Genomic DNA, 10,318 nt, shown 5'->3' with positions numbered 1-10,318 from the left:
TAATACATGAGAGATTTTTTTTTAATTGGAAAATGACAAAATTGTGTATAAAAGAGAAAACAGTGTGCCTGAAACCAACACAATGTAAATTAACTATACATCAATATAGTATAGTTTTTAAAGAAAGAGAGAGAAAACATAAATCACCCCATAACCCCACCACCCAGAGACAACCACATTTTGGAGTATTTTATTAGTACTTTATGCGCATGCACATACACACACACACACACATATATATACACATTTTAAACAAAAATTGGATCCTATGCCATTTGTACATATTCATTTTATTTTAATTATAAAAGTAATAAAATCACATTACAGAAAAATCAAGAAAAAAGGAGAAATTACCCATAATCCTTTACCACTTAATATAAAAACTTAATATTTTAATATATTTCCTTCCCATTTTTTTCAATTTACAGCCATACTTTTAACACCAGTGAGACTGTACTGATTATGCACTTTCAAACTTATGAAGATTTTCAAATTATGGGAGAAAATAATATAATCTTATGGCAGAAAAAAAATTTTAGAAATATCATGCATAATCCCACCACTCAATTTTAATCACTACTAACAATGTGGTATTTTGTTTTGTTTCCAGTTTTTTTTTCCTTTAGATACTTTTTTTGGGGGGCCTCTCCCTGCAGTGTATGGGATCTTAGTTCCCAGACAGGGATCAAACCCATGTCCCCTGCATTGGAAGCACAGAATCTTAACCACTGGACCTCCAGGGAAGTCCTCATTTTGGTATATTTTCTTCCAATATTTTTTCTATGCACAAATAATTTTAACCATAGTAGAAGCACACTGTTTATGCAGCCCATTAACTATAAACTTGTATTTAATTATAAGAATAATATAAACATATTGCATAACAGAGAAAAGAGGGGGGAAATATCTCACAATCCTACCACTGACACTGTCGGTTTGTTTTCCTGACCATTGCTTCATTGCCCATATTTATACATGGTTGGAAACATAGTGACTATTTAATTTTCTGCTCTTCATGTCCTTTGCAACCTGGCATCATATTTATGCAACTTTGTACCCAGTGCTTTTTTATTTAATATTTTTTGTGAACATTTTCCCATGAATAAAACTTTTTGAAATCAGGATTATTTTTTTAGTGTTAAGGTACTGAAGGATGCTCTCTCACCATGGACATTTAAATTGCTTTCCATTTTTCATTATTACAAACAATTCTGCTCAAAACATTCTTGAACACAGACTTTTGCTTTTTGGGGAGTCCCCTGGTTGCCTAGTAGTTAGGATTCCAGCCTTTCACTGCTGTGGCCCAGGTTCCGTCCCTGGTGGGAGAACTGAGATCCTGCAAGGTACATGGTAACATGTGCTTTGTAACTTTTCTACACACTTATTGAATATATGTTTCTAGAGACCACTCTATGCGTACAGACTGTCCTGTAAAAAGTCATCATCTTTTATTGGTCCTCAATTTACTCCTGTCATAAGACTCAGATAGCCCTTGGTTCTGGAAAGTGGGATTCTGAGAAGAAATCTGCATTTTCCTCTTCCTCCCCTGCCTGTGTTTATAGACTTCTTTCATCCCTTCACAGCCTGGTTTTTAAATTTATCAGTCAGCAAGTATTATTGGACCTGAAGTATGTAAGCTGAGGCAGGACTAGGAGGCAAAAGGGAAAGAATCAGAAGGTACAGCATTTGTGGACAACTTACTACATAGCAGGCATCAACTTAAGCTTTTCCGTTGATCCTTGCAACAAGCCCTCATAGTTGCTACCATTATAATCCCCATTTAACCCATGAGAAAAACTGAGGCCTAAAGAATGAAGCTATGGGCCTTCATTACAGAGTTAGTGAATAGCAGAACAGGGATTTAAACCCAGGCGGACTGGCCCCTGAACCTGTACTCTTGACCACACTTTAGATGTCCCTTTACCTTGCCAAACAACAAGGTGCAAGGGTGAAGGTGAGGATTCTGCAGTTAGCTTAACCTGGATTCAAATGCCTGGCCTCCTGACTGTGTGAACTTGGGCAAATCTCTGGGACTCCTTCTCACCTTTGGTAAACCCGACCTCACAGGGCGTGGGAATTAAATGAGATAATGGATGCGAACAGGCCAGGTCCAATGCTGGCACACAGAAAGTTCTTGCTGGGTGATTATCCCTGTCCTCTCCTCCGCATGCGAGCTCGCAGTCTAGTTGCCAAGTTGAAGATAAGAGTTCAGCGGAGAGCTCTGAGCTCGGCTGGAGCCGACTGGGAAATCAGTGATCCAGGGCATATTTGCAGAGAAATGCAAACGTCTCCTTTGCTCTCTCCCGGCCTCTGCAACTAACCTCCCCTTCCATGTACCCTCCTAAAGGAAAGGGGTGGCTTTTGTGCTCCAAAGCTGAGTACTCGAAACCCTTTTCTATCCTGCTCCCCAGGAGGTAGACAGCGGAGATGACAGGAAGTCACCAGTGGGGAGACCCTTTCTGGCATGTGGGCATAGAGAAATGTGGCGGAGGGCGCTCCTTTTTCTGCCCTTCAATGGTCCGGATGGGGGAGGGGGCTGGCTGTTGAGCAACTGCTCCGGAGACACTCCAGAAGCCGAGATGAACATATGCCTCTTTCTAACAATTGACCTGGGAGCCATCCAATAGATGGAGGGCGGATCCAGAACCTCCCGGATCCGGAGCCTGCCGCGGAGACGCTGCCGCGGTTTCCAGACTCGCTCCCGAGCAGGAACTGAGGTGAAGGGTAGGTTGGAGGTCCAATTAGCAAAACACAATTCAAAAGCCCGGGGTCGCTTACGCCAGGCAAATACCAAGATAGCTTGAGGGTGTATTTCACAAGCAAACTTCATAGGGTTTTAGGGTCCCGACAGATGCCGCCTTTGATCAGAAAGAAACTGGGCGCGACCTAAGATCTTTGTGCAACGCGAGAAAGTGAGACGATGGTGTGTGGGATGCGGTTGTTACTGGGGTTTGAGTTGACTCAGGGTGAGGGGAAGGGAGACAGGCATGGTAGCTTTGGGGGTTGGGGAATGAGTTTACCTGGCGTCCAGAGCACTCGCCCCGCTTCCTCCAGGCGCCAAAGAAGGGCCTTGATCTGTCCCTCTGTTTGCTCCCCATCTTTACGTCAGTGAGCCGGTCAGTCCATCAACAAACAGAACTTTGTTCAAAGAGCAAATGCAGGGCACTTTGGGGTACTAAAGAAAAAAAGAAAAAGAAAAGGAAAGGAAAAGACCTTTAGGTCTTCAAATCCAATTAAGAAGACAGAACACATACATAGTGAAAACGACTTCATGACATTCCCTCCCCCCTTTTTTCTTAACATCAGGACTTTTAAAAAGGAGCATGTTTTATAAACACTGTAAATGGAGTAGTTGTTGCTGAAAGGGGCCAAAAAGGGGAAGGGGGGGAGTTCGGTTAGAAGGGTAATAATCCTGGTAACCTTCCTGTAAGAGGCGAGAGAAATACGAACTAAAATGAAGGAGAAGACTGGAACCTCTTAAACGAAAAGATTTGTAAGATAACATCCCAACCCAAGAAAGATGTGCTCCTAATAGAAAATGTTGTTCTTTTTACTTGGGAATGATTATATAATGATCATAAAGTAACCTGGCATACTGGGAAGGCAAGAGGAATCCCTGCGAGCCCCCAGGCAAGCTCTTCCTACTCTGTGTTCTGTTCTGGGCCTTTTGGCTGTGCCTTGTGAGCAGTACCTGGCCCCACGATCCTTGACCCATCGCCACGAAGCAACCTGCCAGCCTCCTTCAGCCCACAGGAGAGAATCCCTTGAAACTGATCCCAGCTCAGATCTTCGAGGAAAATAAATCACTGCTGCCAGCCAGCTTCAATGAAGCTCTGTCTGGAATCTGGCGACTTTAAGGGGAAAGGGACCCCTCAGCCTCAGCCCTTCAACCAGGGAGATGGTGCAGCCCAAAGCGGGCAGACAGGCTCCTAGAAAGCCCTGCGCAAAACCCAAATTGTGCCGCTTGGGCCCCGTCCCTTGTGTGTCCCCTTCCCCCGGGTCATTTCCTGAGCCCATAACTCTCCTTTCAAACCCCCTGAAGCCCGCTCTGACCACCCTCTATATATAGGTCAGAAAACAGATACTAACAGCTCTCCCTCGCCTCAGCGAAATTACTAAGTGGAATTTATTGGGCAAGTCCATGCAGGGCGGTGGGGAGAGATTGTGCCCCGGGCCCGGGCCCCCTCCTGCTTTAGAAACGCAGGCGTCGGCCGGGGGCTCGGGGCTCGGGGCGACCACGGCCTGGGCCCGCCAGCTGCACCCCGGGAGCCGTGATCGGTCCCCGGCGCCGGCAGACCCGCGGGGCCGCTCGGACTCCGTTCCCCAGCCGGCCCTTCGCTTTCACACGATCCGCTGTGACTGCACCAGCTCGAGCGCCTTTAAAGGGCCACACACGCCAGCCGCCGCTATAAAATGGTCCCAGCGGCATAGCTGCAGAAGGGGCACCGCTGAGCTGCCGAGAGGAGGCTCGCTCCGCCCGGCTGCCCGCCCACAGACAGCCGGCGAGGGGTAGTTTCTGGCGAGGGGGAAAAAAAGGGCTGAAGAAGGCGCAGCACCCGCTCTGGCCCTTGGGTGAGTATCCAGTTCAGATTTTGCCACCAACTCGCCCACGAGCCAGGACATGTGCTAATAATGCCCTGAGCCGGTTATAAAGACGTGGAAATTGGGGGGAGAGAGAAAAGGGGGGGAAAGGGTCTGTCCTTCCTGGGATTCCTAGCCGAGGCCAGCCTGCTGCCGTGTGCGTGTGCGTCAGGGCTCTCCGGGCAGCAATGGGGGCTTGAGAGCCGGTTCCCTCGCGCCGGGAAGGGAGCGCGGTGGCCGCCACCGCCCCGGAGTCAGGCGCCGAAGCTGCGGGCGGGCAGGCGGGCGGGCACGGGCGCTGGCTGGGGCTGCTTGGCGCGGCACGGTGCGGTGCGGCGGCGGCGCGGCGCGGCGTGGCGGTGCGGGCTTTTCCCAGGCTCCCCGGGGTCGGGTGGCACTGAGCGCGACCGGCTCGCGGCGGCGGTGGCGGCGTGCGTGCTAGGGGCTGGGGGCTCCGCCGCTGCGCCCGCGGCTCACCGGGCTCCGCGCTTCCCTCTCTCCAGGGCAGGCGGCTTCGCGGAGGTAAGCCGGGCCGCCCGGCAGGGCGCTGGGCTGGGCGGCGGGGCCGGGGACTCCAGCTGAGGGGGCGCGGGGAGAGAGCGGGGGCCCGGCTGGCTGTGGGGCTCTGGGGACTTCTTTTCTGTTTGGAAGCTGCTCTGCTGGGAGCGGAGGGGCCGCCACCCGCCCGCCCTCCAGCCAGCGTGCCGGTTCGCTCGCCAGCGCGCGCGTCTGCCGGCCAGCCGGGCCGAGCGCCCGCTTCTCCCCGGGAGACAGCAGCACCTTTTCTCCCCGCGCCCGCGCTTTCTCCGGCTTGGCTTCCACCGACTTTGCTAATCGCCCGGACCGCATCTGGACGCTCCGGCTCTAGGGCTGCACAAAGCTCAGGTTTCCTTCAGGGGCTGAAGGCGAGAGGGGCTTTTCCGGCCGAGTTCAGCGGAATTGAGGGATGGAAGTTAGCGAATTCGGGCAACTTGCCTTTACTGCCCAGTCGACCTCTGCTCTCCCCCACACTCACGCCCCCACACACGCCCCCACACGCACACACCCCTCTGCCTATAAATGCCAGTGGCTGGGCTGGGCCGCTCACGGAGTCCCAGCCTCAGCGAGCTCAGGACTTGGAGGAAGACAGATCTGGCTGCGAATCCCGGCTCGCCACTTTCTAGCGCTGTGACCTTGGGCAAGTTACCGAACCTCTCTCACTATTCTCGTAGCTGAGTGATAGCACTGACCACAGGCGACTTGGCTCGGGGGTAGGCTCAGCCCGCGGCCCCGTCGGGTGCTCAGCCGGCGCTCATGTGTTGGTGAGGCGCGGGAGTGGCCGCAGCCCGCGCCGCCGGAGTGCATCTCCGCGCGCGGCAGCACTGCGGGGCCCCAAACTCGCCAGCGAGGCCGAGACCCCGCCTGTCCATCCCGTCTCCACTATCGGTTCCTGATACGGCACTCGCGGGAACTGACGCTCGGGGCCCTGGTGGCCCGGGTGCTCGCTCCCCACAGTGCGGGGGATGCTCCCGGCCGCCCTCAGCTCCCGCGGCTCCACCTGGGATGTGGCGAGGAGGGCGGCCAAGCTGTCCGCAAGCAGCGGGCCTTTAGTTTTCAGGTGGTGAAATTGACTAGCCTGGTTAGATCGCATCCAAATCAAGTCGCAGTAGTTTGGATTTTTAAATTTCTCCTGAGTGAGAAAATAGCAATCGAAATGGAGCCATCCAGTTGGTGCCATTTTAACTTTTGGTCCCCCAACAGGTCAAAGACGCGCCCCCCCCCCCTACCTGTCTCTAGCCCTCTCTCTTCTTCCTCTCCCTTTCCCATCCCCATCTAGGCGGGAGGGGGCTTCTGGCCCACGGGAAACTGTGACGAAGAGCGGGCGGCGGGACCGGGAACTGGTGGCCGGGGCCAGCGAGGCACCGGCGGGCGAGGAGGCACTTGTTGCTCTGGGTTGCCCAGCCGCCTCTCGCAGCCGTTTCGCAGCGGTCAGCTCGCGGCTTGGAGAGTGAGCTGGGACGTTTCCTCGCTGCCAAGTTTTGTCTTCGAATTGGCTGGGTGGCAGAGGGGAGACAGAAAGTCGGGGAAGCAAGGGTAAGGATTCCGATCGAAATGTGGTTGCCTCTTTAAACGGATTCAACAATACTTACTGAGCACCTACCGAGCGTAGACCCAGGTCGAGGGTCAGGGCTGATGGAGGGGAAGGCGGCGACGGGAGGCAACAGATCTGAAAGGAAACAACGTCCTGCCTAAGGGAGTGCAACAGCCTGAAGGGGGAGACGTGGTAAAATGGTCTTCCCCAGGAACATACTTTTTTTCTCCTTCTCTCTCTCTGTTTTTCTTCTTTCTCCCCCCACCCCCACTTCTGTTTCCTTTTGTTTTTGCTGCCTGTGGGTTTTTTTTCCCCCCTTATATATGGTTCAGGTAACGGGTAGCATAAAGAAAGAAGAAAAGCTGGATATACACAAGAAAAGATGGACAGCCACCCCCCCCCCCAGACATTTTTCTTAGGACATGAAAATTGCTTGATAGTGAAGGTGCAGGGCTCTTGAAGACGACATGAATTAGATTCCTTGTCTTGTGGTCACTGGCTTGAAATATTTTCGGGTTGCCTCACAGAAGAAACAGGACTCCAATCAAGCAGTGGTGATGGACCCAGCAACTGATTGTTTTCTCATGTTTCTCCCCCTTCTTCCTTTTTCTATTTTTCTTGCCTCCCTCCGCTACCAGTAAGTGATGCAAAGATGAGAGAGGTAGTAAGTGGCCACTTTCTAGAAGTGTCTGAGCAGTTTCTTAATGACCACCGAGGGGAGGGAAGTGTCACAGAGAACTCTAACCTTGCTGGAAAGATTATAGACTCTTTAAGATCCTGAAGATTCTTTGGGCCAAGAGACATGTATAAATGTAAAATTTTACATCTCTAATTCATCATAAAGGCTAGAATATATGGGGCTTAAAAAAAAAAAAAAGCTTCTCGGAAAATAACAAGAGTTTTTAGAGATTTTTTAAAAATATTTTCTGGTTTGGGGAGATTCTTTTCCCCTCATCTCCTTATCTTATTCCTTTGGCATTTGAACTAGGGGATAATTTCTTCAGAAGCCATTTGAATCATTCTAGGTATGATATCTTGGCCAGTGGTCACATGAGGCATGTGGGCACAGGAGTGCTGGATCCTACTCCCAGAGCCACCACCACCTGATGGGAAATCCATGGAACCTCTGTGCCTCAGTTTCCCTCTGGGAAGAATTATATCCACCTGCCACTACAAATGAGTGTGGCTGGGCTCAGAGCAGGTGTCCTGGGAAAGCCAAGTGTCACCAGGGCTGTCTTGGAGGGGACTTGCAGTGTGGAGGAACTTGAGACATCCCTAGCTGCTCTCTGGCTGCTTCAGAACCCCCAGACTACCATAATCAGCCCCATTCTCTCACACAAAACCATGCCTAAGGCAGAACTTTGGACCTCATGACATTTGCTGTGGGGACCTCTTCTTTCTCTGCGTAGCAGCCACCAGCTTTTTAGTCGTCCTCACCCTGACTCCTTCCCACTTTCTCCCAGTTCCAATGGAGTCCACAGCTCTCTGGCCTGAGTGCCAGTGGCCAGTTGAGAGAGTGTGCTATGTACTCAGGGACATTATTGTCCTTGGAATCAGAAAGAGTGCCCCCTGCACTGGTGGCATGGACATCACTTGCATGAGGAAATAGTCAAGTGTGTCCTCTCTTGGCGATGTGGGTAGCTGGCTGTCCAGGCAGCACCTGGCCAAATCAAGCACCTTTCCCACCTCAGGCAAAAGTTCCAGCAGAGATCCTTTGCTCAGGTAGTCTCTGGTCTTGGCTCTAACCCATCACCATCCTTGCCTTGTAGCTGTGTGGAATGGCCCAGCATCCGGCTTTGCTATTACTTTCTTGGTCAATAAAGCCTTTGCCCTTATTACCACTTCTCCTTCACATACAGCACAACAGCTCCAGCTGGCAGCATCACCTCCCACCAATTTATCCAACTTCTGCCAAGACTCTGAAATGCCAACTATGTCGAGGCCTGCACTTGATGTCAAGGGTGGCACCTCACCTGTGAAGGAGGTAACTTTTGCCATTTTACAGATGGAGACACTGGAGTGGGAAAGATGACGTGGTCTGGGGCCACGTGGTAGGTCCTCCTGGCTGTGGTATCTGGTGTCCTTTAGTAGACTGGAGACAGCAGAGCTTTCTCAGGGGAGAATGAAAATGGCTTCTTCCTAAATATGGTCACTTGGAACCCACTAGGGGTATTGAAAGATGGCAGAGAGAGAAGCAGAATTGGAAAAGATCACTCCATTGTCTCAATGGATTAAAATGAGACTGAGCAGAGGGGGAAAATGAGACCCCTTTTGTAGAATGGTGAGCTGAAGGTAGAGTCGAGAGGAGATGAAAGCAGTGAACTCCTTTAAGATGGTGGGTGTCCAGAATGAAGACTTAGACCTGAACACAGTGCTTGGAGCCACAGTGGCAAAAGAATATTTGAGCCCAACTTGAACTAGGAAAGGAGCCTACCTTTCTAGGGGGCCTTCTTGCTACCTCCCCACCACTAGCCCCTGACGAAACACTTCTGAGGCCTGATGAATGGTGAGGAACAAAATGTAGAGCAGGGGTACCATGCTGTGCCTTTCTCTGTCTTCTAGAATGCCAACCCAGAGATGAACTCTCTGGCCTACTCTAACCTGGGGGTGAAAGATCGCAAAGCGGTGGCCATCCTGCACTACCCCGGGGTAGCCTCGAATGGAACCAAGGCCAGTGGGGCTCCCACTAGTTCCTCGGGATCTCCATCTCCAATAAGCTCTTCTACTGCCACCCCTCCCACTAAACCCCCACCCTTCAACCTGCACCCCGCCCCTCACCTGCTGGCCAGTATGCAGCTGCAGAAACTAAATAGCCAGTATCATGGGATGGCCGCTGCCACTCCGGGCCAACCCGGAGAGGCAGAGCCCCTGCCAAACTGGGGCTTTGGGGCTCAGGCTGGGGGGGCGGGATCACTCTCTCCTTCTGCCGGTGCCCAGAGCCCTGCCATCATCGATTCAGACCCGGTGGATGAAGAGGTGCTGATGTCGCTGGTGGTGGAACTGGGACTGGACCGGGCCAATGAGCTTCCGGAGCTGTGGCTGGGGCAGAATGAGTTTGACTTCACGGCAGACTTTCCATCTGGCAGCTGATGCCAATTGTTCCTAAAGATGGAGGAATAAAGCCACCAATTCTGTTGTAAATAAAAATAAAAGTTACTTGCAAAGAGACAGGCCTACTGGAGGTGTTCTTCATTGAGGTCTAAATGGGTGTGGCACGGTCCAATGTTCTTTTAACAATTATGAAACCCATGATGAGGTTGTTGGTGGATAGCTGGGAGGGAACTTGGTTGGATGGGAGGAAAGGGAAAGACTGGGAGGCTGAGGGTGTGGTGGGGAATGCTACTCACTGAATTCCTACTTCAGGAGCCCAAGTACCTAGTCTCAGTGCCCTAAGACCACAGGAACACCGTCCTATTCAAGGTTGATGACAGGGGCTGGTTGGGAGCATTCTTGGAAAAAAAGACTGATCCAGACCCTTCTACAGCCTCCTCACCTTGTACATCCAAGTCTAAAAGGTTGCCCTCGCCACATGGCACATGCTTCACCAACTCAAGAGCCACCCCACTCACTCTCTAGCCCCTATCCAGTTGGTGCATTAAGGCTACTCCTTTGCCTTTTTGCCCAAGGCAGTAGGTATGACCCAAGAAGGAGCCTATGACCTGGGAG

At 51.6% G+C, this 10,318-nt stretch overlaps 1 protein-coding gene and 1 long non-coding RNA gene across 7 annotated transcripts; one reads left to right on the top strand and one right to left on the bottom strand.

Moving 5' to 3' along the window:
• Positions 1-287: 287 nt before the first annotated feature.
• On the bottom strand, positions 288-4,083 carry LOC113886735. The gene is made up of 3 exons (XR_003509538.1): positions 3,692-4,083; positions 3,021-3,175; positions 288-1,336 (listed from the first exon to the last, which is right to left on the bottom strand). It is a non-coding gene; the product is annotated as an uncharacterized LOC113886735 (long non-coding RNA).
• Positions 4,084-4,440: 357 nt separating this feature from the next.
• Positions 4,441-9,820, top strand: CITED1 (Cbp/p300 interacting transactivator with Glu/Asp rich carboxy-terminal domain 1). 6 transcript variants are annotated; one of them, XM_027533143.1, is made up of 4 exons: positions 4,682-4,744; positions 5,085-5,103; positions 8,512-8,636; positions 9,215-9,820. In XM_027533143.1, exons 3-4 carry the CDS (start codon positions 8,577-8,579, stop codon positions 9,740-9,742), a joined length of 588 nt encoding a protein of 195 aa, XP_027388944.1. In that variant the 5' UTR covers positions 4,682-4,744; positions 5,085-5,103; positions 8,512-8,576; the 3' UTR covers positions 9,743-9,820. The 6 variants fall into 6 exon arrangements, with proteins under 6 accessions (XP_027388942.1, XP_027388948.1, XP_027388944.1 ...); XM_027533141.1 differs by lacking the exons at positions 4,682-4,744; positions 5,085-5,103 and adding an exon at positions 4,441-4,572; XM_027533147.1 differs by lacking the exon at positions 5,085-5,103 and having other exon boundaries at positions 4,668-4,738.
• Positions 9,821-10,318: the final 498 nt, after the last annotated feature.

This window comes from Bos indicus x Bos taurus, chromosome X, assembly GCF_003369695.1.
Source record: "Bos indicus x Bos taurus breed Angus x Brahman F1 hybrid chromosome X, Bos_hybrid_MaternalHap_v2.0, whole genome shotgun sequence".
NCBI classification, from domain to species: Eukaryota; Metazoa; Chordata; class Mammalia; order Artiodactyla; family Bovidae; genus Bos; species Bos indicus x Bos taurus.
Note: the sequence above shows the minus strand (reverse complement) of the source record. Positions and strands in the feature narration are given on the sequence as shown.